Consider the following 26,884-nt stretch of genomic DNA (forward strand, 5'->3'; position numbering starts at 1 on the left):
TCCGTAACCTGCGTACCCTTTATACCTAACTACGTGCGAACAAAGCGTAGCGCAGCGTAGCGTACCTTTTATTGTGTATTATGCACCCAAGAACCAATACCTTAATAAGAGATCCCTTCGCAGTACTTTGTCTCTAATCTACGAATATACCTTTAAGGACTGTGTCCGTAATATACCTTTATCGCTAAGTGCGAATAACAGACACAAACCACTGTATAGAAATAAGGAGATAAGAACTCCGTAAAAGGTTGTATTTAAGTCCCTAATGGACAAAAGGGGGTTACAGGAATAGAAGATACAGGTATAACAGGTAATGCAATAGACTAACAATGAATACAATAATTAGACTCTACTAAGGGAAGAAAAACAGATACAGGATACAATCAGCCAACAATACAATAAGTATAAGTACCGTGAATGCAACCGTTACCGTCTCATCAAATATGCGAAGCGCAGTCCGGTCAGAGCTCGCTATCGTTCAGGGTTGAACTATAGCCCGGTTGAAGGTCAGGGAAAGAAAGATGTGCCGAAGTGCCCGTGGCTGTTCTGGGTCGCCTATCTTATAGGGTCAGAAAGGGGAGGTCAAAGGCCATTCCCATTGGTCAGAGATCGTATGTCAGGTCCACTGTGATTGGGGGTTAGATGAGGCACCTGGTTTGAATAGGTGCAGGGGAGTGAACTTTAGGAGTCCTTTGTTTTTCGGTATCGTCGTCAGGAGTCGTAAATAGCTGTAGAAACCGGTTACATCTAGATTCCTTTGTTATATACTTTCAACCGAAACTGTCTTGGGAATATGGAATTATGTCCATAACTATCGGGCCGTGTCTATTGCGAAATATTCGCAATGACCGGAATACTGCGCATAAGAAACGGAACGGAACGGTATTAAACACTATACAGATAGATGTATGCAATGCTAACTAAGCTATGTGTGGCGTTCTAAACCTTTAACTATATTTTATTTAGTGTAAGTATGTTATTATGAATTTATGTGTGATAGTATGGCTACTCTTCTGGTCCACGTTGTCACACATACCCGGGTATGGAAACTTTATTTGCGCAACTCTGCGAACCAAAATGGCGGCCATACTATCCTAAAATGGCGTGTGTGCAACTCGACTTCCACAGTCCACCCTTTAACAGTAAATATAAAACTGTTACAATACAAAACATTTTACACAGCAATACAGAAATTCATAATCCTAACAGAGAAATTGGGATACATGAATTAAACATATAAGGGGAGTAAACCATCTGCTCTCGGCCGATCCAGGATCATGGATAAACGATGGGCCGCATTTATCGAACAATCTACTCAGGGTCACGAAGGATAATGTACAATTTTGGGATAAAAATAAAAACAGGGGTGGTTACAACATATATACTTTCACAAATATGGTTTCTTTAAAGGGAGGTGGTTTCGATTCTAGGGTCATATACCAAACCCTGGTCTTCCTCTGTATCTCTCGTTCTTACACTCATGATTTCGGTACGTTTTGTCTTTCCCCGGGTCACCACCTTTAAACATTTGAACAATAGCACAAAGACTATGATGACACCACCGATACAGAGAAAGAGTTTCCCTATGTTAGCGATGATTCCTTGCGCCCATTCTCCTAAACCGGAGAACCAGTGCATTGGATTCAACCAGGAGGTCCATTCGCTAACTTTGTTACCTATTTCTGCCAGGCTGATATTATGTTCCCTTCTAAATTCCCATTTAAGCTGAAGAATCCATCCATCCGATGATCGATGATTTCTTCTGGGTCTTCAGTATTGTTGGTGATATATGTACAACATTTCACCCCAAACTGTGTAGAGAGGGTGACACAATATCCTCCTGTCATAGCTGTCAGATAGTTCAACACCATCCGATGTTGGACTAGCTCTCTTTTATACGCTTGCAACTCCCTCCCAGTGTATCTAAAGGTGTCATCATAAATCTCAGTGATGTTATCTATCAAGCTGGCTAATGCTTGTATATATTTAAAATTTATGACTCCTCTGGCGGTATGGGTGATATCTAATGCAATGAGGAGTTGGATACCGAACGACTCGTGTATCATTTCAGAAGCTAGGGGTTCTTTCTTGATTGTTAAATCCCTTTTGTGGATTTGATCATAATGGGTATGAGTGTAAGGAGGAGGTATACCTCTGTGTATGCTCACCATCTCATCATGTGTGAGGGTCATCACTTCAGGTAATACTCTACCTAGATAACAAATACCAACGTAGTTCATGGAGAGCCATTTGTACGCCCTTCTACCACAAATATAATAAACGTCGTCAGGGAGAAAATAAGGGACAGAGTATTTCATGATCTTGTCACACATTATCCATAAGAACATTCCCGTCCCCTGCTCCCTGACTTGTTCCTCACAAGTTTCTGGCTGTAGGGTCATATTACAGTAGCCGGCTGATACTCTGCCGGCCATCATTTTACTTTTCTTCACCGTGTAGACATATTTATAGTGTCTCCCACTGGTTCGGATTTTTAACAATAATTCCTTATCAATAGGCTCTCCATCTGGACGCTGGGAGTAAGTTATTGTCTGGTTGTGCCATGTCACTTCCCAAGTACCAATCGTTCTGGAACTAGAGAAGTTCATACATACCAGGGATTTGTCCACTTGGTATGGGTGTAATCTAAGACTAGGGGACCTGGTATACAGGTATCTCTTATCCAGTGGCCTCCCTTTATTTAGTACACTAATCTCAGAAATATTAAGCGGGTATGGGACTAGGCCTACACTACTCCTTTTATGTAGCACTTGTGAACACACCCAGCATTCTGTTTGGTTTAAGACCTTACCCACTAGTGAGTGGTAATCACTCAAAGGATGTCGGCCTGTAGTTGCCTTACTTGTCGACTGACATCGCTGGATGCATTCTTCTTCCATTTTAGGTTGACAATATCTACAGACACAGTACTCACCAGACAATAACTCATCACATAGCCCTTGAACTACGTTTTCCTCATACCTTTTACCTTCTCCTGTCATGGGCAAAGTGTCAAGCTGGTTTAGGGATTCTACCTCACCCATATCTGGGTCCATTATTACACTGTCAGAACTCCGCTCCGATCGCTCTAGTATGTGGCAGCCACCGAGTATCCTTGGATGAAGAAGAGGAAACAGAAAGAAAACAAGGAAATAGATGCATAACTGTGAACCTGTTGCTTGGAGTCCTTCCATCATCTCTACCAGGGGACTTTTATTTGCTCTGCTCTTGGACCTTTGCTCGCTCAGGTTGCTTGACCTTGGCTGCTTCTCAGTCTTCCCGGAACAATGCTTCTAGCGAGACTTCTTCTCTTTCGCTCTCTGCACACTGGGACTCTGGGTTACTGGCTTTCTTGCAGTGGGACGAATGTATCCAAGTCTCTCTCTCTGCGACTTTAATTGATGTAGTGCTGGTCAACAAAACTTGGTACGGTCCTTCCCAACGGTCTATCAAACAACCTGAGCGTAAAAAATTTCGGATCATAACAAAGTCTCCTGGTTTAAGATTATGACAATTCTCGGTAGGCATATCAGGGTTCAGTAAATTCAGCTGCTTTTGTTGTTTCCTTAGCTGTTTGTTTAGCTTTAGGATATACTGTACAGTTAACTCATTATTACATTTGAGATCATCCTGTGGGTCTATCATGATGTGTGGCTGCCGACCAAACAATATCTCGAAGGGGAACAAGTTGAGCGGAGTCCTGGGAGTGGTCCTAATGCTATACAGCACAATAGGCAATGCCTCTGGCCATAACAACCCTGTTTCAGCCATAACTTTACCCAATTTGTTCTTAATAGTACCATTCATTCTCTCAACTTTGGCGCTCGCCTGGGGACGATATGGAGTATGAAGTTTACTATTAATCCCCAGGAGTTTACACATGATTTGGAAGACCTCTCCTGTGAAATGAGTGCCTCTGTCACTCTCAATGACCTTTGGGATACCATATCTACAGACAAACTCCTGACATATTTTCTTTGCTGTAAAGGTAGCAGTGTTGGAGGCAGCGGGGAAAGCCTCCACCCAGCTGGAAAACATGTCAACACAAACTAATACATATTTCAAATTTCTACAGGGTGGTAACTGTATGAAGTCGATTTGTATTACCTGGAAAGGGCCTTCTGTAGGAGGGATGTGGGATGGCTCTGTTGGGATGGCTTTTCCAACGTTCTTCCTCAAACAGGTGAGGCATGACATTGCCACTCTACCTGCTTGAGAAGCGAACCCTGGTGCACACCAGTAGGCCTTTACCAGCTTGCACATACAGATGGGTCAGGTCCCATCTTTGCAGGGGATGGCGCTGGCGTCGCCAGCCGCCATCCCCCACCAGCGCCATGGCGATGGTGAGAAGGGGACGCGCGCGCACGAGCGGCGCGCGCGTCCCCTTCCGACGGCGCTTCGATCCATTCCCCCGGGTCCCCGCCGGCTTGCCGGCGGTAACCCGGGGTCCCCGCCGCCTGCCCGCACCCCCCCTAACCCCCCCTAACCCTGTCCGTCTCCCTGAGGCGGAGACGGACAGGGTTTCCGTCGCGCTAGCGACGGAGACTGAGACGCGCGTGCGCGTGAGACGCACGTGCGTCTCAATCTCCTCGCTGGCGAGGCTGCTGGCGGGTCGCCAGCGCGTACGTTCTGGCGACCCGCCAGCAAGGATGTAGACAGTAACATACTGTACCTTCCTTCCCAAGATGTGTCAGCCCATGGGCCGCCTCGGCTAGACTAGGAAGGTATGCCCTGGGGGCCACTGGTTTCCCCTGTCCATCTCTCCAAAGTCCGGTGGACTCTTGGCCACATCCCTTCGACTTCCATACTGCTCTTTCCTGTGGGGAACACAAATTCTGCATGTCTATCAGTTTGGATGTGGATACCATGTTCAGTGTACAAAGGTTTGTAGGATGGGTGAAAATATTTACAGGGCATGCGGCCCTTTTCGCTGCCTCATCAGCGCGGCTGTTACCAAGTGACACCGGGTCCTTCTCTGATGTATGAGCTTTGCACTTGATAACAGCCACTCTGTCTGGAAGCTGGATAGCTCCCAGAAGTCTCCTTATGTATGTCGCATGCGCCACTGGTGTGCCAGCCGCCGTCATGAAATTTCGGAGGCGCCATAGGGCTCCAAAATCATGTACTACTCCGAAAGCATATCTGGAGTCGGTATATATGTTAACTGATTTTCCTTTGGCCAGTTCACATGCTCTGGTCAATGCCACCAGTTCCGCTACTTGTGCCGAGTGGGGTGGTCCCAAGGGTTCAGCTTCCACAATACCTTCTCCATCTACTACCGCGTAGCCTGTGCACAGCTCTCCCGTCTCCGTCTGTCTATGACAGCTACCATCTGTGAATAAGGTTATGTCTACCTCACTTAATGGGCTGTCGCTTATGTCAGGACGTGCTGTAAAGGTCTGATTCAGATAGGTCATGCAATCATGCTTATCCTCACCATCACTAAACTCTGCTTTACCATTTTCAGCAACATTCCCATCACTCTCCACCCTTTGTGCCTTGGAGGGCACATGAGGAAGGAATGTGGCTGGGTTTAGTGTGTTGCATCTTTTGATGGTAATATTTACTGGGGCCATCAGCGCCAGTTCCCACTTGGTGAACCGTGCTGAGGACACATGACGTGTTTGGGCAGAATTTAGGAGGGCAGAGACAGCATGGGGAGCATGAACAGTTAAATCGTGTCCCAACACCACGTCCTCACTCTTGCTTACTAATTGTGCTATTGCGGCCACACTTCGTAAGCAAGTTGGGAGTGAGCGTGCTACTGTGTCCAGCTGGCCACTGTAGTACGCTATTGGTCGGTTGGCATCACCATGTTTTTGTACCAGTACTCCTGCCGCACACCCAGCTGATTCAGTTCCGTACAGTTCAAAGGGTTTCCCATAATCTGGCATTCCCAGTGCTGGGGCCTTTGTTAGGCTCACCTTTAGTTCCTCGAAAGCCAGCTCAGATTCCTCAGTATGAGAGACCCGATCTGGCTTAGTTGAGGAAACCATCTCTTGTAGTGGTAATGCCAGAATAGAGAATCCTGGGATCCAATTGTGACAGTATCCACACATGCCTAGGAACGTACGGATCTGGTGCTGGGTCTGTGGCAGTACCATGTTCTGAATCGCTTGGATTCGGTCGTCGGTGAGGTGTCTCAGCCCTTGGGTAAGGCAGTGGCCCAGATACTTAACCCTGGTCTGGCATAATTGCAGCTTATCCTTTGATACTTTATGTCCTGTCTCTGAGAGATGCATCAGCAGCTGTCTAGTGTCATCCACTGATGACTCCAGTGACTCAGAACACAACAACAAGTCATCGACATATTGTATCAGTATCGAACCACTCAGGGGTTGAAAGGATTGCAAACAATCATGCAAGGCCTGGGAGAAGATGCTGGGGCTGTCTATGAATCCCTGGGGGAGTCGTGTCCAGGTATACTGTACTCCTCTGTAGGTAAAGGCGAACAGATACTGGCTATCTGGGTGTAAAGGGACAGAGAAGAACGCTGAACACAAATCAATGACTGTGAAATGAGTACAGTGAGGTGGGATTTGCATTAAGATGACAGCTGGGTTTGGCACTACGGGGAATTGGCTCTCAACTACTTTGTTTACCCCTCTTAAATCCTGCACTAGTCTGTAGCCCCTCCCCCCGCTCTTTTTCACAGGAAAGATGGGACTATTGGCCGTGCTGGAAGTTCTAACTAGGATTTCCTGTTGGAGCAATCCTTGGATCACTGGGAATACTCCTAGCTCAACTTCAGGTTTTAAAGGGTATTGCGGTATTTTTGGGGCTATCCTGCCTTCTTTTAAGCGGATCTCTACTGGAGCTACATTTGCCATCAGCCCAGCATCCTGTCCATCTTTAGTCCAAAGGGAACCCGGTATTTGTGCTGTAATTTCAGCTACCCTAGATGGATTTGACTCTACAACAGTGGAATACAACATTAGCCTCTGAGGACTGTCCAGCATATCTTGCACTTCTTGTGTAAGATTTTTAGGAGTGTCCAGGAATACCCCATCGGGGGTGCAATAGATGACACATCCCATTTTGCATAGTAAATCTCTACCCAGAAGGTTAGTCGGGGCCGCTGCAGCCAACAGAAAAGAGTGTTTGGTATGCAGAGGCCCGATTGTAACCTCTGCTGGTTTCGTCAGTGGGTAATGTTGTATTTTTCCTGTTACCCCAATTGCTGCTACTGATTGGTCAGTGAAACCCAAGTGAAGACGAGTGTTTAGAACATATCTGGCCGCCCCTGTATCAACCAAGAAGGTTTGCCTTACTCCAGCTATATCAACCTTCACCTGAGGTTCCTCTCTAAGGTGTTGTGTTAGTCTAACTGGCTGTAGGATACAGGTATGACCTGTTTCCTATTGTCTTACCTGGGTTGCCCTTAGTACCGTGTCAGCCATCAGATGGGGAGGAGGCATGTTGCGTGACCTGTCTGTCTCCTCCCATTGTCTAGGGGTTGGGTATTTCCTTGTCTCACCCTGGTGAGGCTCCCATTCTCGCCTATGTGTTTTGTAACTCCTGGGGTTTCCTGACTTACAATGAGCTGAGTAGTGACCTTCCCTATTGCAGTTGTAACAGATAATTGGCTTTCTAACTGTGTCCCTGGTGTTTCGTTGGTATGCAGCTTTATTTGGGGCATTTGTAAGGGCTTGGATGCTAACCATCATCAGTTTGTCAGTTTGCAGTTCCCTGTGTTTCTTAATGTTGCGGTCGTGGTCCACAGCAGATTCCCGTAGGGCATCCACTGTCATTCCACGCCAATTTGGGAAAGAAGTTTGGACTCTGGCTCTCAGGTTTTCCCTAAGCCCTTCCACCAGCACAGAGACAATCATCTCCCTCAGGTGGGGGTCGTCCTTAGGCTCGGAGACACCAGTGTATTTTGATACCTCCAGTAAGGCCTTAGTGAAATAATCAGCAGCAGTTTCGCCATCCTTTTGTTTGATGGCGAAAATCTTGCTATATTCCACTGCCGCAGGAAAATATACTCCCAATTGTAAGTTGATTAGGCATATATTTTCCTGGTTGATCTCATCATTTATCTCCTTGTCCACTTTCAATCCACTATCCTGAATGAATTTCGGGATGTCTATGTGAGTGGGGAGACAGGCCCTCAACATGATTCTCCAATCCTTGTTGGTGGGCTCATCAGAGTTTCCCCAGATCCCTTACAAATTTCCGGCACAATGCCAGATCTTTCCTAGGATCAGGGAAATCTGTAATGATGGACCGCAGCTCTAACCGTGTCCATGGGTTTAGCATGGTCATCTTTCTGGTAGGTATCACACCCTCTCTGTCTGCCTTACCATAGGGAACCTCCAGTGTGCGTACGGGGTATGTTTGTACCACATTTGCATTACTGGGACCTTCTTGGGAGTCGTCTGTGTCTGTGCTGTGCAGTGCTTTCTTACCTGGGTCCAATACTATGCGGTTGGCATCAGCCGTCTCCTCTTCCTGTGCTGGAGCCCCAGCAGCAGGTTTAGCCGGTTCAGCTTTTCCCTCAATCATGTTAATTGCATGGGAGACGGCCAGTGCCAACAGCTGCTCGTTTTCCTCTCGGGTTTCCTTATAAGGGGATAAGACAGGGTACAAGTTAGCAACAGGTAAATTACTACTCAGGTCTCGCTTATTAGTCATTAACCCCTTCGGCACATATGGGGGTGGGGGAGCTGTTGCGGCTACGGTTGCATTTTTATTGTGGCTGATTGTATCTGGCACTGCCAGACATCTGATTCCCCATTGTTCCTGCCCTTCCTTCTGCCACAATTTAAGAATTTCTATGTGCTTAACTCTCTTCTTACGATTGGAGAGTAGACATATTTCATCTTTTACTGCCGATAAGATTTCGGGATCGAAACTACCAACACTGGGAAATTCTAACTTGCTGCCTTGTGTCATTTTTCTCCATTTATTTTGGTAAACAACTGCTCGTTCACCGTGCTTACAGCACATAATAAAAGCCGCCGATCCTTTTGGTCGGCTTGCTTCCTCCCTAACATGCACGTTATCACAGCGTGACCCGTTATTACCCATAATTACAGGAATAAACGTTCACAGCTTAATAGATATCGGTGGGTTATTACTTGTCTGAGAGCTCCCCAAACACTCACTTCTACAGCTTCCTAGAACAGTCCCACAATCAAGCGGGTGCGAAGGATACGAGGTATGATACTCAATCACCAAGTCTTTCAACTAGCAGCGAACTTCTAGTCAACTTGCAAGGTGCGGCCTAATTTTTCCAGGGTACAACAAACTTGTTTTCCTGTACCCCCAAAAACTGGATTTTCTAAAGTAGCTAATCGGATCACTGGGTTCCGATGTATCTTCTTGTACCCTCCTAGCGGATCAGTTCCACTGAAGGGGCAGTTCCTATGTGCACGTCGTCACGTGCACCCTGTCCTACCTGGACTGTCCTACACTGGACTACACTGCGCTTGAGTCGTGCCGTCACACACCCGTTCGCCTCAGTTATGTTTCACACTGGGCGCTAGTTACACCTTGGTCTTATGCTTATATTTGAAATATTTCTGTACAGAAAATCTTCCCAGGCTGGTAGCTTTTCACTAGATACTTATGCAGGTATAAATCCCTTATAAAAAGCTATAGGAATCTATTAAAATAATGCTTGAGTTGCTTGTTTTTGGAAAATGAACAAAAAGAAAAAAAAACTTATTTTCTTTTATTAATCACCGCCTTATCCACAGTATATTACTATACTGTTTTAAATAAGGCTAGTGGTTTAACACTGTTCACCTTTCGAGTTCCTATGTGTGCTGCATGTGCAGTGCCAATGAACAGCCACGTGTGTACATGCGTTGTTCACAGGCCGCCGATGAAATCGGCCACCCACGTGTTCTATAGTGTATTTGCAAGGTTGCACTCGGGTTTCGCTATACGCAGTAATTGCGCCTAAATGTGGAATAAATCCCTTAACTCCGTCCGAAAGTTACGTATCAAGATGCGAAATAAATCCCGCACTTAATCCGTAAATCACGTACAAAGATGCGAAAATTTCCCGATATGGGCACGTGCGCGCGCACCTTGCGTAATACACAATAGACGCTTTACGTTACTGTAAAAGGCCCAGAACTTATCGCCACGTGGTGGAGTCCCTGACCCTGCAGTAACTAACAATAAAAGTTATAGTTTTGCACAGAAGGGATCCTCTATGTACTATAATAAAACACAGGCCTTTGTTTCCACGTGTGCGAACTTTATCGCACGTGGCACATATACTGTAATAAACAAGCAACCCAAGACACTATACCCCGTTAAACTACTTGTGGCAGGCAGAAGTACAGTTTACTAAACACTTAGATATGATATGCTTTAAAACACGTGGCTTTCACTTATTGTACTCCGGGTTCAGCGCTAGCACTTCCCGAACCCCGCACCGCCGCGGACCCGGCCTATCCAGCAATGGATAATAATACTTCCACCCTTTTGCTGGTATAGGTCGGGCCGCACGCCTGGTACTGAGTTCTGGAATGTGAAACGGACGGACGAGCCCTCAATTGTTAATGCCGATGAATTATGACCAAAGAAACAATAAGTGAAAAGCGCAGGTTACGTATTATGTCCGTAACCTGCGTACCCTTTATACCTAACTACGTGCGAACAAAGCATAGCGCAGCGTAGCGTACCTTTTATTGTGTATTATGCACCCAAGAACCAATACCTTAATTAGAGATCCCTTCGCAGTACTTTGTCTCTAATCTGCGAATATACCTTTAAGGACTGTGTCCGTAATATACCTTTATCGCTAAGTGCGAATAACAGACACAAACCACTGTATAGAAATAAGGAGATAAGAACTCCGTAAAAGGTTGTATTTAAGTCCCTAATGGACAAAAGGGGGTTACAGGAATAGAAGATACAGGTATAACAGGTAATGCAATAGACTAACAATGAATACAATAATTAGACTCTACTAAGGGAAGAAAAACAGATACAGGATACAATCAGCCAACAATACAATAAGTATAAGTACCGTGAATGCAACCGTTACCGTCTCATCAAATATGCGAAGCGCAGTCCGGTCAGAGCTCGCTATCGTTCAGGGTTGAACTATAGCCCGGTTGAAGGTCAGGGAAAGAAAGATGTGCCGAAGTGCCCGTGGCTGTTCTGGGTCGCCTATCTTATAGGGTCAGAAAGGGGAGGTCAAAGGCCATTCCCATTGGTCAGAGATCGTATGTCAGGTCCACTGTGATTGGGGGTTAGATGAGGCACCTGGTTTGAATAGGTGCAGGGGAGTGAACTTTAGGAGTCCTTTGTTTGTCGGTATCGTTGTCAGGAGTCGTAAATAGCTGTAGAAACCGGTTACATCTAGATTCCTTTGTTATAAATTTCAACCGAAACTGTCTTGGGAATATGGAATTATGTCCATAACTATCGGGCCGTGTCTATTGCGAAATATTCGCAATGACCGGAATACTGCGCATAAGAAACGGAACGGAACGGTATTAAACACTATACAGATAGATGTATGCAATGCTAACTAAGCTATGTGTGGCGTTCTAAACCTTTAACTATATTTTATTTAGTGTAAGTATGTTATTATGAATTTATGTGTGATAGTATGGCTACTCTTCTGGTCCACGTTGTCACACATACCCGGGTATGGAAACTTTATTTGCGCAACTCTGCGAACCAAAATGGCGGCCATACTATCCTAAAATGGCGTGTGTGCAACTCGACTTCCACACAGGAATTGTATTTGCATGAATGAAAAGGGCAGATGTTGAGCTAAAGAGAAAAAATCCCTCTCCTGGAATTACTGAGCGCAGTCAGCTGGGGCTGAGCGCTGTAAAGCCGCCGTTATTACTTGTTCACGCTAATCCATGTGAGATGTGAAGTCCGCTCCACTTCATAAACACTTATGTGTACATGATATATTTCACAGTGTTATGTCATGAATTAATAAAAGTGACATTTTCATGGTTTTTCTTCCTGGTGCACCGACCACACCCAGACAAATATTATCTCTCTCCATTTGTTTAAAATTCTGGGGATTGCACTCCATCAGTAAAGGTGTCCGCTTCTAAAACGATAGGTCATTGGTTCTAATCCTGAGGATGATACTTGCCCTCCATCAGTAAGGTGTCCACTACTATTGCTATAGGTCATGGGTTCTAATCCTGAAGATGATACTTGCACTCCATCAGGAAGGTGTCCACCTCTAGTGCTATAGATCATGAGTTCTAATAGTGCTATAGGTCATGGGTTCTAATCCTGAGGATGACACTTGCACTTCCTTAGTAAGGTGTCCACTACTATTGCTATAGGTCATGGGTTCTAATCCCAAGGATGATACTTGCACTCCATCAGTAAGGTGTCCACATCTAGTGCTATAGGTCATGGGTTCTAATCCTGAGGATGACACTTGCACTTCATTAGTAAGGTGTCCACTACTATTGCTATAGGTCATGGGTTCTAATCCTAAAGATGATACTTGCACTCCATCAGGAAGGTGTCCACCTCTAGTGCTATAGATCATGAGTTCTAATACTGGGGATTACACTTGGACTCTAGCTTTCCACTTCTTTTGTGATAGACCATGAGTGATATGCCTGGCGGGCTGTCCCGGAAATTGTCTGGGCATACCACTAAGATGAAGGTATGCGCCAGTGGTGCCTGCAGCTGTGCACCACTGGCGCATCACCTGTCTGGGCACCCCCCCCAGTAGCCGCTCTGCTCTCCCCTCACCTCTCCGCTCTGGTGATTGGGATCGGGAGCTCCGGCGTATGATCGCGGGGGGGGGGGGGATAGGGGGGTGGGGCATAGCTCTGTGGTGGATTTTGCTGGGGCAGCAAAACCCACCACTCAAGGGGTTAATACTGGGGAAGACACTTGCAAAATGTATGTCTACAATAAAGAGGGTGCGACATCTAAGGTGCCACAGAACCGATAGCAACGGCTATGAATCAACTGATTAAAACAATTAACTGTAGATGGGCCTTGTAAATGACTAGCGCTTTAAAAAAATATCCAAGATGGTCCAAAATGCCGCACCTCCACCAAACTCAAACCTTAGTACATATGCCACTAAAACTCTGATTTGGTTTTTAATGCCATGTACCGATTGCATGGGAAGGGATGTATAAATAGAAAAATGTCTAAAGTACATATATTCTATATAAAAAAAAAAATCTTTTTTTTTTTGTTGATGACTAAGACACGCCCACTTGTTAGTAATTAGCATAAGAGAGGAGGCGGTGTCAGGAATAGGATGATTTATACAACATAAAGTACAACCGTGAACAATCCTACACACGAGTACCACTCTCCTTTTATAAAATATCAAGGTTTATCCTTTTCTTGCAGTCGGCGCCCCGTCTCCATTATTCTGCCATTTGCATAGCTTCTTACAGTAATGACTTATAAAGTGACTGTAGGGAATAGCGAATGGATGTTAAAATACCCATTGTGCTCGGAAAACACTGAAAAATGACATTTACAAAGAATAATTAAAAAAAAAAGGACAAAATATCTTTTACATCGTATAGTTTTAATGGCCCGAAGTGTACAACGGCGGACGCAGGCCGCCAATGACATTTAAGGAAGACTCTGTTACTTCTGCTCCTTTACAGAAGATTCCTCGCACTATCTCTGGCGTTCCTGGGGATAATAGCGCACATGCTGCTGCAACGAGGAATCGCCTTAAGCTGGGACCTGGTGCAATGATTCTCTTATGCCCCTTTCAGACCGCACATATTAACCGTTATATTGCCGTTTTTTTTACAGTTTCTAAACGGTAATGTGTGCGGTCTGAAAGGTGCTGAGTGATTTTACCGTTTCCAAACGGTAAATATTGAGGGTCCTACCCGTTTCAGACCCGTTTATTTGGTGTCTAGAATGGGTCTGAAATGGTATTCTCCCTCCCCCTCCCCCCAGCGCAGGGAAGGGAATGGTCGCGCTGGGGTCCCTGCAAGTGTCCGGGGCACTTTGTCCTGCCCTGCCTGGGGTGAGAGCGGGGGCTGCTGCTACTGCTGGCGGCGCAGTGGACTGCGCCGAGGAGGTGAGCGGGGACGGGCGGCTCTGGCTGGGGTGTGGGCGGCTGTCTGCCCTGTCTCACCGGTTCCAGAGCGGGGCAGCAGCGGAGTACGGGCAGCGGGAGCACGATGTGGATGTCCTGCTGCCTCCTCGCCCTCTGTGGGGGTGGGAGAGATGGCGCTGAGAGACAGTCCGACACAGGCAGCAGCAGCGCAGGGTGTGCTGATGATGAGAGGGATGGAGAGCAGCCAGCGGTGCAGCTGATGGAGAGCAGGCAGGGGGCGCATGGTGAGGTGATGCCCCCCATCACCTCACCATGCGCCCCCCTGCCCCCTCTCCACCAGCTGCACCGCTGGCTGCTCTCCGTCCCTCTCATCATCAGCACACCCTGCACTGCTGCTGCTGCTGCTGCCTGTGTCTCAGCGCCGTCTCTCCGAGCACCGGGGGGGGGGGGGGGGGGGGGCTTTACCGCTTTTCACTGTTGCTTTCACACCGCAAACCTGCTTTAGACCAGGTATTTACATACGGTGTGAAGGGTTAAACTTGCTCTGACCCGTTTCAGAAACCGTTTTAAGTACCGGGTCTGAGCAGGTTTTGCGGTGTGAAAGCAGCATTAATTAGTTTGGATAGGAAGAGGAATGACATTACTAGTCTCAGGAATGCGGAGAGGGTCAGGACATGAAGGGAGGGGTCACTGCTAATATGGAATAAGCGCGCTCGTTAGCATTTGCCGGCTACTAAGCAAATCCCCCGTACAGACAAAAGCAAAGGATAACAGATACATCAGAATGTACGTCCCCTCTGTATATGTGTTTGTTATTTTAGTGTAATTAGGAAGGGCCATCGGTGGGTTACCCATCGATGGTCATCATCGGTGGTACAATTCAAAGGGAACCACGATGGTGTGCAACCATCTGCAAGGGAACCATCGATAGTCTCACCTACCGATGGTCACCCCTGCTTTATTTATTTATTTACTAACAGTTTCTTATATAGCGCACACATATTCCGCAGCGCTGTACAGAGAATATTTGAACAGTCACATCAGTCCCTGCCCCAGTGGAGCTTACAATCTATGGGGGTGATTCAGGTTGGTTATTAAAAGCAAACTCCTTATTTAATAGAGAAAACCATGTGCACTGCAGGGGGGGCAGATGTAACATGTGCAGAGAGAGTTAGATTTGGGTGAGTTATTTTGTTTCTGTGCAGGGTAAATACTGGCTGCATTATTTTCACATTGTAATTTAGATTTCAGTTTGAACACACCCCACCCAAATCTAACTCTCTCTGCGCATGTTACATCTGCCCCACCTGGTTTTGCCCATTAGAGAGAGATTTTGCTTTTCTCTATTAAATAAGGAGTTTGCTTTTAAAAACCAACCTGAATCACCCCCATAGATTGTAAGCTCCACTGGGGCATGGACTGATGTGACTGTTCAAATATTCTCTGTACAGCGCTGCGGAATATGTGTGCGCTATATTAATAACTGGTAATAAATAAATAATAATACATTTTTGTTCCAGTTTTTCTTTTGTATATATTTTAAAAAAAAAATGTATTTGTAAATTTACATTTCATAGAATTTATAATGTAGGAATAGAGCTTGGCTGATCGCACAGCTGTGAATTCACAGGCTGCATGATTATCGATAGACTGCGCATGTGTACAGACGTGAGCGAGTTGATTGACAGAAAGCCAGTGTTCGGATGGTAACGTGTTTTCTGGGCATTGCAGGCAAAACGCAGGCGTGCCCGTGTAATGTTACAATGTGATCTTTCCTTGGTAACAGCTAAGTGGTTTTGCAGAGCAGCGATCAGGTCTGAATAACCCCATATGTTAGAGCGTGATCCTTCCTTGGTTTTGCAGAGCAGCGATCAGGTCTGAATAACTCCATATGTTAGAACGCGATCCATCCTTGGTAACAGCTAAGTGGTTTTGCAGAGCAGCGATCAGGTCTGAATAACCCCATATGTTAGAGCGTGATCCTTCCTTGGTTTTGCAGAGCAGCGATCAGGTCTGAATAACCCCATATGTTAGAACGCGATCCTTCCTTGGTAACAGCTGAGTGGTTTTGCAGAGCAGCGATCAGGTCTGAATAACCCCATATGTTAGAGCGTGATCCTTCCTTGGTTTTGCAGAGCAGCGATCAGGTCTGAATAACCCCATATGTTAGAACGCGATCCTTCCTTGGTAACAGCTGCGTGGATTTGCAGAGCAGCGATCAAGTCTGAATAACCCCATTTGCAGAGCCGTGCGAGAAGGAAAATCAGACTTAATTTTGCAGAACAAAATAAATGAAAAAAGACAATGAGGAGCAGAGGGGGCATTTTAGGAGGGTCCCTGCTGCGGGGAAAGCTGCAAAGACATTTCCACATCATCGCTCTCCATATCAGGGCTTCCCAAACTCAAGGCACCCTAACAGTTCAGGTTTTAAGAATATCTGTGGTTAAGCAGAGGTGGCTTGGTAAGTACAGTACCTCAGTCAGTTTGGTTATATCACCTGTGCACAAGCAGGCATAGCCATAAAACCGGATGGGATTGTGGCATGGCATTTAGGAAACTCAGTGTTAAGCGATGTAACAAAAAGTTTGACATGCACAAAAAAGCTGCAATTAATAAATAATGCTCCAGTGTCCTCTCCCCCTCTCACTCACCGCCATCTTGGCAGAGCCCCAGTTTGTTTTCTGGGAGTCAGTTACTCACATTTGCGGAGACTGTAAAAAGATTTCACTGGTTGGGAATTGCGGATGGAATAAGGGATGGCCATCGTTGCCATTGCCATCGATGGCAATTCTGCAACTGGCCATCGATAGTGCTTAACTATGCAATGGATGACCCTCGATAGTTTTACATATCGATGGTCATCCATTGTGTTTGATTGATTGGCCTTTGGGCCAATCAAAACACGGGGGTGGGGCTTTGCGGGTGTCGGGGGGTGGAGCTATGCTCTGTGTCCCGGCACTTTGAATAAAAAAAAAAACATCGTTTTGCTGTTCCATCGATGGAGGGAAATCATCTGGTTCTCCCCCAACGATGGCAAAAATATTCGACATCGGCCATGAACCATCGATGATTGTGAATCATCGATGGTCGATGGCCATCCCTATATGGAATTGCTAGTGGATGTTGACTAGAGATCCATTCACATTTCATTAGCAGATACTCTTATTGGTGGATAGCTCCAGTTATCCACCAATCAGCATGCTGTCTGGCTGCAGGCTGGGAGGCAGGTAGAGAATGATGCTGGGCTGCTCCGGGAAACCCGCCCCTGCTCAAAGACCCCTAGAATTGTGGGGCCTTGGGCAGCTGCCCATTGTGCCTGCAGATGACCCGGCTCATCACTAGATAAAACTGGAGAAAACTGTCATGTCTCAGTCAGTGGAAAGTGATAATGCACCAGCCAATCAGCTCTTGTCAGATTCTAGAATGCATTAGAAAAATGACAGTTAGGGGCTGGTTGTTTATCACTATCCACTTTACCACTTTTCAAAACTTGGTTTATCCGGCCTTTTTCAGTGAGGACGGAGATTGTGGCGCTGTGCCGATCTCTACAAACATGGCACCCGCGCCATTTTCCCGGTGACCGGTGAGAAGATCGGGTGTCGACTGAAAGGTCTACTCTGTCTAGGTAGACAGTGAATAGGTTAGGTCGACAACAAACGATTGGGATGCACTAGGTTGACACAGCCCAAAGGTCGACATGCACTAGGCCGACAGAAACCTGTCAACATACAATAGATCGACATGGAAAAGGATGACACGTGAAAAAGTCGACATGGGCTTTTCACGTTTTTTTGTGTGACTGTAGCATGTACCCGCGTGGCTTGTAAACCTTACCGTTCCCAATTTACACCACGCGGATGGTAAAGTAGGGAAAGGTCCAATAACTTTTAAAAAAAATTGTGGAAAAGATCATGTCGACAATTATCTTGTGTCGGCTTTTGTGCCAGTGTCCACTAGTGCATGTGAACCTTAGACCTTATTCAGGTATTGTTTTACTGCGCATGCACATACTGTACACCCTAAACAGCGGGGGCGGGGCTCATTAGCATATGGGAAGGCTGGAGGCGTTCCCATGCTAATGAGGCTGTGACACGGGTGCAGGGGCGGGCAGCTGATATCACTTAATGTTGCGCAGACCCCAGCAGCGCGCGGCTCCGGCAAGATTTACATTCGCCGGGTCGTTCATTCCGGGGGGGGGGGGAGTGAGCAGGTGGTGGGCGCAGGGGTACGGCCAGCGTTTCATGGGCGTGCCCACAAAAATGGTGTTAGCACCCATGAAAACAATGAGCGTATCCCTCAGGGCGGGCGGCTGATGTCACATGACATTGGCGCCAGCCTCGAATTCAGCCATCTCCAGCCAAAATAAAAGTCAGTCTGAATCAGCCCCACGGTCTGAATGAGCCCCACAGTCTGAATGAGCCCCACAGTCTGAATGAGCCCCACTGTCTGAATGAGCCCCACGGTCTGAATGAGCCCCACAGTCTGCAGTCTGAATGATCCCCACAGTCTAAATGAGCCCCACTGTCTGAATGAGCCCCACAGTCTGAATGAGCCCCACGGTCTGAATGAGCCCCACGGTCTGAATGAGCCCCACGGTCTGAATGAGCCCCACAGTCTGTATCAGCCCCACTGTCTGAATGAGCCCCACGGTCTGAATGAGCCCCAGGGTCTGGATGAGCCCCACAGTCTGAATGAGCCCCACTGTCTGAATGAGCCCCACTGTCTGAATGAGCCCCACGGTCTGAATGAGCCCCACGGTCTGAATGAGCCCCACAGTCTGTATCAGCCCCACTGTCTGGTGGTAGTTCGGCATCAGTCAGTATATCACAGGACCGCAGCGAGTCCTTCCATGGTTGTTTCTTGGTGAGCTCTCTCCCTGTATGACATTGTTAGATGGTTCTCTTTCTATTTTCGGAGGATTTCTAATGAAATGTAGAAAATGCAGCAATCATTTGTTACCATGGAGCTCATTCACCAGCTCGCTCACTGCCAGCATCTACATGTCCCACTGACTGGCTTCATTCCGCTACGTTTAAGGGATTAACCCATTTATGTTGGCTTTCTGCTAAACGTGCATACACTGTATCTGAGATATCCCATCATGGACCATGTGCTAGATACTTTCCGGTAGAGCGTATCTAACCCTCAGATATACACTTGGATATACAGTATAGCTGGCGTCTGTTCCCACCATCAAGCTTTTGCACCACTCTAATTCACGGGATTGATGTGTTAGTCCAGGGTAGCCAGCTCCAGTCCTCCAGAGCTACCAACAGTTCATGTTTTCCAGATCTCTTCACAAAATCACCAGTGAAGTAATTAGATCTTTTATAATGTGTCAGTGAGTAATGAGTGCAGCTGTGCTGCAGCTAGGTCACCTGGAAAATGGGAACTGTTGGTAGCCCTCGAGGACTGGAGTTGGCTGCCACTGTTTTAGAAGAACCATACACAGTAGAGACAGAAATCTGCAGGGCTATAAATATGTTATTAGAGAGTGTATTAAGGAAAGAGTTAAAAATAGGGCGGGCATCACTGGGGTGGCACAGCGGGGCACTTGTCCAGTATTCCCACATTGTCATCACTCTGGGGGCGCGCCCAGCATTACTGTGTTGTCATCACTCTGGGGGCGTGTCCAGCATTCCTGCATTGTCATGGGGGCGTGCCTAGCATTCATGTGCATTCACTCGCTACTTCTTAATTATTTAGAACATTCTAGAAGATAATAGATAGAATCTGATTGGTTGCCTATAGCAACATCTCATCTTCAACAGAACTTTCATCTTAGTACATAACTTCCATCTTGGTACATAAACCCTGTAGAGTCCGTGGGTGCTGTAGGTGTATTTAGACAAGATGGCCATTTATATGTAGAGTTACTGTACCTACTTTCTGCCTGCCTCCAGGGTGCAGACAACTGAGGCAGAATCCAGGACACCTGCCCACTCTTCCAGGAGGCAAGGAGGACTACCCAATTTTTGGGAGCCTCCCGGCAGTTCCTAGAGACTCGGCGAGTCTGCATACGGTATATGACCGATGTATTAAACCTGGAGAAGAGATTAAATTGCACCAGCCAATCAGCTCCTAAATGCCAAGTTACATACTGGGTTTGAATAATAACAGTTATCAGCTGGATGGCTGGTGGTTTCTCTCTTCTCCAGGCATAATACATCTGCCCCCATATTCCTTAGTGGTATGCACAGTGGTATGTTAATTTCCTATAGAATTTCAGCTGTAAAGTGACGAGTCCTAATTAATTTAATGCAAGCAGTAAGACATGAATATTAATTATTAGCCGGTTCTAAGCATGAATTAATAATCGTACATCGCATCTCACTCAGAGCTGCCAGTGATTTCTCACAGATTACAGATGGGGATTGTGTTTTCTTGCAACGCCAGAGAGGCCTCCAGGTACAATGTCATTATTCCTCTGTAATAAGATAAGGCCCCAACCCGTGATTTAAGGATAAGGTGATTTATATTTTAATGGTTGGATGTAATGACAACAAAATCTCTGTGTATACAGTGCTTACACAAATGTATGGTACAGTGTATGTATACATTACACCAGGGATGTCCAAACGATGGCCCTCCAGCTGGTTGTGAAACTACTATTCCCAGCATGCTTTGCCACACTTTTGATATTAGGGAATGCTAAAACGATGGCACGGCATGCTGGGATGTGTAGTTTCACAACAGCTGGAGGGCCACAGTTTAGGCATACCTGCAGTACAGGGTCCTTAGTATAATGTTTGTGTTCTGTTGTATTAAAGTAGTGGGGGATATTAATTTAAAGTATGGACAGAGATACATTGGAGAGTGCTAAAGTAGAAGCAAATCAGCTCTTATCTGTCATGTTACAGGCTGTGTTTGAAAAATGACGGTTAAGAACTGACTGGCTTGCATGTTATCACCAAACACTTTATCTCTCTCCAATGCCTCCCTCCGGGAGGGTGCAGGGTGCTGGATACAGAGTGCGGGGACTTCAGGTTAGGCTGCGTTCATGGGTGGGTAGTTCCAGTTAGGAAAGGAGGGGAGGGAGGGCTAGGATGTGGGGCAGGAGAGGTAGAGTTAGGCTGCGGGGACGGAGGATTAGTGTGAGGCACACAGAGGGTTATGCTGACATATTTCTCCGTCCCCTATCAGGGCCGTCTTTTCGTATGGGCTTAATGGGCACTTGCCCAGGGGCCCCAGGTGTATAAGGGCCCTATGCTGATGATCCCCTTTTCCCCAGAATTTAGAAAATTGGCCCTGGGGAACTGGAGATATCCAACTTCAAAGCAGCAGTCCACATCTGATTGTGTTAATTGCAATTCCCAGTCATAGTTCTCAGATTCTCTCTGACTTACAGTTTTTCTGATAGTATATTCCAAAAGCTGGGGCTCTCCCCTTTCTGTCGCATACTTGCCTACTTTTGCTGGCTGCCTTCCGGGAGAGGGCAGCCAGCTCTGTTGTACAGAGGTGCGGGGCTATCGCCGGGAGCTAAAAAGAGGCAGATTGGGGGCGGAGCCACAGATGGGCTTTCCTTTGGGGGGCGTGCCTACAGTGAACGCGTCATTTTAGCCACGCCCCCCGCCGTGCAATGCCGGTATTTCAGGCATTGCACGGCGGGGTTAAAATGACGCGATCGCGTCATTTTACTCACGGACCCCCCCGCAGAGGGTCGGATCGCAGGGGATTGGGGTTAATGCGGGAGGGTTGCCCCCCTTTCCGGGGGGCCGGGAGGGGGACCCGATTTCCGGGACCCTCCCGGCCATTCCGGGAGGGTTGGCAACCCTGTTCTATCGACACTAGCGGCTTGTCTCTATCATGCCCAACTCCAGAGATATCAGCCTTCCAGCAGCCGATCCCTGCTCCAGCTCCAAACGTCTGGTGTACAGTTTTATATGTTTGTCAATGGATTGCTCTGGCTCCTGATCTCTGATCCCCAAGTTCCCAGCACCTCCTGAAAGTTGGGACTCTAGGTCTTTATACTATTGAAGGCTATGCGGGGTACACACCAGGACGACCCGCTCACGATGCACATCGTGAGCGGGTCGTCAGTGTCTCGTCCGACCCGCTCACGGTGACGCGGGGGGGCACGACCCGCTCACGATGTGCACCGTGAGCGGGTCCGATCCGATGGCGACCCGCACCCGGCTGTATGGTCGTCATTGAGATCCTACCTGCAGCAGGTAGGATCTCAATAACGACCGACCGACCCGCGGGACCGCGCATCGGATCGGTATCGGTCCACACCAGGTCAGAAAAGGGCCCAATCAGCACACAATCTACATCCAATTGATCGGAATCGGATCTAGATTGTGGGGATCGGGCCCTAGAAATCTATTTCCAGATAATGGCGATATCTGCAGTCAAACAAGCTGCCCTTCCACCGGAAAATGACGAATATTAAGCCCACTCCATTATCCAACCCTCCTCTGCGTATAAACACCCCTTACCTCCCTGGAAGTCATTTACAAGGGACCCTTCATTCAGCTCAGTGCCCCCTTCCACACGTTAGTGTTCTCCCTCCCACCACCTGTGCAGTAAAGGAGTAACTAGCAGAAGTTACTGCTCCAGGTCCTACATGTTGAATGGAAGATAGAGCACCCCCTGCCACCCGTGGGACATCAAAGCTGCTGATTAAAGCACCCCCACCCCTAGGAGGGGAGAATGGGTAAGGGCCCCAGTGCATTGCTTTGCCCAGGGGCCCACACTGCTGTTAAGACAGCCCTGTCCCCTATGGCAATTTACTGCAGCTAATCGCGCTATATACACTACCTATGGGCAACCAATCAGATACAATCTATTATCTTCTAGAAGTTGCTAAATAAATAAGAAGTAGGTTCTGATTGGTTGCCCATTGCAACATCCCATTTGATATAGAACTCCAATCTTAGTAAATTTACCACAAACGGTCCTTACAATAAGCTCGTTTTGTGTAATACTATCTCCGTGGAAGAGAAGAAATAAAAAATCTTAGTTTTAAATGAGAAACTCGAAAAAAGTCTCACAAATAACGATGACACCTGCTCGTTAAAAGCTTTTTTAAATAAATACAATTTGGGCACTGGAGGATGCTATATACACACACAGTACATTAAATAGTTGCACCATTGCAGAATGGATTAACGCCTATAACGCCAATGAACAATTATGTTTAATGTCGCTTGCACTGCAGTTTATGGCAGAGGATTAGGAAACGCGAGGCCAGTGTCTTCTGCGAGAGTCCCCTTATCTCTGATACAAACGCATTGGTCTTGTCATCACTGTGACACGTATAAGAGATTCTGGGGGTGATGCTGGAGCGACGTACCAGTACCAGCCTACTGCAGCCTCACAGTTAGTAAACCTCTTCCCCAAAGAACTGCAGACAAGCACTTAGCAGACTAGATGTGAGCTGGATGTAAATGATGCTTCATCGTGGAAACAACCCTGCTGGCTGTATGTAAATATACCTGCAGACTGAAAACGTCAGCACCCCACTCACTCTGCCATACCAGTGACGGGGAAAGCCACCGGCAGCATCTCTCAGCTGCTAGCCACAGAGCTGTCTAGCTGGGAACTTTGCATTTACCACACCGAGACTAAATTGCCTCTCTTATAACAAGAAATGTTTGCGTCTATCTGGTACGCCAAGAAGCTGGGGCGCCGCTTTGTCCACAACGCCAGGAAAGCTAAACTACAAAAGGTACAAACTACTGTAGATTGCAGATGTATTTCTAAATGAGACTGTAATGCTTGTTTTGTATTGCTCTCCCTATGGGGTACTCTCTGTATTGTGTCAGTAGAAATGTTTTACCATTGCTTATATTCTTTTTTTTTTTTGGGTTGTATGTTTGGACGTATTTCAATTTTCTGCTAAACTGATTTCAGTATGAACCTCTGACTCCTGTAAAGAATAAGTACAAAGTCTGAGATGTTCCTAGTCCTATAGATTGTAAGCTTGTGAGCAGGGCCCTCATACTTTTGACTGTCTGTAAATACCCAGTTTTTTTGTATCACTGTCTCCTATTTTAAAGCTCAACGGAATATGCTGAGACTGTAAATAATTAAATAATAGTCGTTCCTGGTCTGTTTTTGTGAATGACAACCCATCTCTAAGCTGCACGTTTTCTAGGTGCATTCATTTGTGCTTAATGTATTATTGATTAGAGCAACAGATATTAATTGTGGAAGTTGCACTGCAATATTCATCCACAGTAACTGTGCACTGCAACTTGCTTCCTGCTGCCAGTGACTTCTGTGTATATCCAGTAGATGATCTTACTTTTGTGATCACGGATTAACATTGTTATTTGTCTTCCTGCCGGCAACGCCAATTAAACAGCTTACAGTTTATAGACATTTGTAAAAAAAAAAAAATACCCTACCTTTTTTATGTTGACTAGGTGCAAATAATCCAATTTTGCTGTCTCTTAGATACCAGTCTTTTAATTTATATAACTCTTTTCTGGGCATTATAATTTCACATTTATTGAAGCATTTCAAATCTAAAAGTATGTGATAATTCAATAGAGAAATCATGAGCTCATTGCAGAGAGCCACAGTGCTTAGAGATAGTCTCTGCCGCAAAGTTTCCCTGGAAACTATATCAGAATGCTGGTAACTATGTATTAGCTGTTACGCAACATTCACATCTGCGAACTTTACAATATTCCTTCAGGTTTGTACTAGAAATCTGGCATGACTCTCTGGGGTAAATTTACTAAGATAAGGCGTTCTATTGAAGATGCCATGTTTCTTTGGAATTCTATAATCTTCTAGAAGGTGGTAAATAAATAAGAAGTAGAATCTGTTTGGTTGCTACCGGAAACATTCCATCTTCAATAGAACTTGCATCTTAGTAAATGTACTCCTTTGTGAGCATTTAGGGACATCGAGGAGTTAAATATCTTAATTTCCAAATTAAATCAAGAAGTTATCAAACATTGCAGGGGAGTTGTTGCACACCCTTACACAGTGCTGTACAGCCGTGTGAGAGCCTTGAATGAGTACAGCTGGGTACACAATATGCAATTATTGCAAACAATATTCACGATAAAGTTAATGATTTTATCATGCAATATGCAGCGTTTTTCACATTGTCCCATGTGCAGTAGAGTGCCTTGAGCTGTTCTCAAGTGTGTCACCAGACCTAGAGATGTCCAGAGTAGTTTACAGCCACCACCAGTTAAACTGTAATTCACTGGTCTCTTAATTTCACGGGCCAATGGATTTTTATTTTTTGTTACCTGTGGGGACCAGTGTGATTGTTTTTTCATATGGGGGCCAATGTTTTTGTTTTTTCCTGTGGTGGTCTGATGGTGTACCTTGGAAAAAGGTTGAAAATCACTGGTCTAGTGCATACCCACTATATTGTTACTAATGCACGCTCCTATGGGTCATAAAAGATCCCCCGTGTCGTTTGATCAAATCTGAAATCAAATCAAATCAAAGACTACATCTTCGACGATTGCATGCTCGGTGGGGGATGGGTGACATCACTTAACAGCATTGTTAATTATATTGTTCAGTGTTTTACCGCTATTAATTATTAACAATGCCCTGAGCACCTTACAGGGAGAACTATAATAGTATAAATAGATCTATAATAGTATAAACAAAGAATGTGATATGAAAAGATAATTGACATACAGATGTAGCGCCGCTTATTCAGCTGGGGGCTGGCGAATCCATTGCCAGCCCCCGCTAGGGGGCGCGCGCGCATGAGACGCTCGCATGCCCCGTGGCAACGGAGCTCCCCGCCGCCATCCGCCACCTCCCCCGCCGCCACCGACGGTCTCCATCTCTCATCAGATATGGAGGTGTTTTATCAAGCAGTGAAAAGAGTGTAGTTGTAGAAGTGGACGAATGAAGAGGATGCTCCCAATCATCTTCTACCTATAATTTTATGGAATGTACTTGACAAGTGCTTCCTCAGAGATGATTGGTTGCTATGGGCAACATCTCCATCCGTCCCCTTCTCCACTCTTTTCACTGCTTGATACATAAACCCCATACTGTATCTCATAGACAGAGATAATTCTACCTGACCCTGTGCCCTGGCTGTGCAAGAAGAAAGGATACACGGAAAAGATTTATCAAAGCTAGTAGAGATAATATAAAGAACCAACCAATGACTGTAACATGACGGTTAGAAGCTGATTGCTTAGTACTTCATCTCTCTACACTTTATTTTTCTTAAAGCTTCGATAAATTGCCTTGCATGTTAATGACTGTTAGGGGGAGAGCAGTGGTGCAAAGGTGAGAGCCAAGAGGGCAGGAGGGGAGGTTAGGGTTAGGCTGCGGGAGGGGAGGTTAGGGTTGCGCTATGGGAGGGAAGGTTAGGGTTGCGCTATGGGAGGGAAGGTTAGGGTTAGGCTGCGGGAGGGGAGGTTAGGGTTGCGCTATGGGAGGGGAGGTTAGGGTTAGGCTGCGGGAGGGGAGGTTAGGGTTAGGCTGCAGGAGGGGAGGTTAGGGTTAGGCTGTAGGAGGGGAGGTTAGGGTTAGGCTGTGGGACGGGAGGTTAGGGTTAGGCTGCGGGAGGGGAGGTTAGGGTTAGGCTGTAGGAGAGGAGGGTTATGGTTAGGCTGTAGGAGGGGAGGTTAGGGTTAGGCTGTAGGAGAGGAGGGTTAGGGATAGGCTGCGGGAGAGGAGGGTTATGGTTAGGCTGTAGGAGGGGAGGTTAGGGTTAGGCTGCAGGAGGGGAGGTTAGGCTGCAGGGAGGGGAAGGTTAGGGTTAGGCTGCAGGAGGGGAGGTTAGGGTTAGGCTGCAGGGGAGGTTAGGGTTAGGCTGCAGGGGAGGTTAGGGTTAGGCTGCAGGGGAGGTTAGGGTTAGGCTGTAGGAGGGGAGGTTACGGTTAGGCTGTAGGTGTAGGATGGGAGGGTTAGGCTGCAGGGAGGGGAGGTTAGGGTTAGGCTGCGGGAGGG

At 46.5% G+C, this 26,884-nt stretch overlaps 1 protein-coding gene across 12 annotated transcripts in view; it reads left to right on the top strand.

Annotated features, from left to right (window-relative positions):
• DLG2 (discs large MAGUK scaffold protein 2) overlaps nucleotides 1-26,884 on the top strand; it is an 895,737-nt gene that overhangs the window by 476,079 nt on the left and 392,774 nt on the right. Inside the window, exon 1 of one of the 12 annotated variants that reach the window (XM_083170310.1) lies at nucleotides 23,261-23,663. The exons of 10 other annotated variants lie outside the window; for them this stretch is intronic. In XM_083170310.1, coding sequence (XP_083026436.1) covers nucleotides 23,586-23,663 — 78 coding nt within the window. In that variant the 5' untranslated portion in view covers nucleotides 23,261-23,585. Of the gene's footprint in view, nucleotides 1-23,260; nucleotides 23,664-26,884 lie in introns of those variants that run through there. One more of the 12 variants, XM_083170316.1, reaches the window with a different exon arrangement.

The sequence above is a fragment of the Crinia signifera genome, chromosome 2 (genome assembly GCF_055691185.1).
Source record: "Crinia signifera chromosome 2, ASM5569118v1, whole genome shotgun sequence".
Lineage (NCBI taxonomy): Eukaryota > Metazoa > Chordata > Amphibia > Anura > Myobatrachidae > Crinia > Crinia signifera.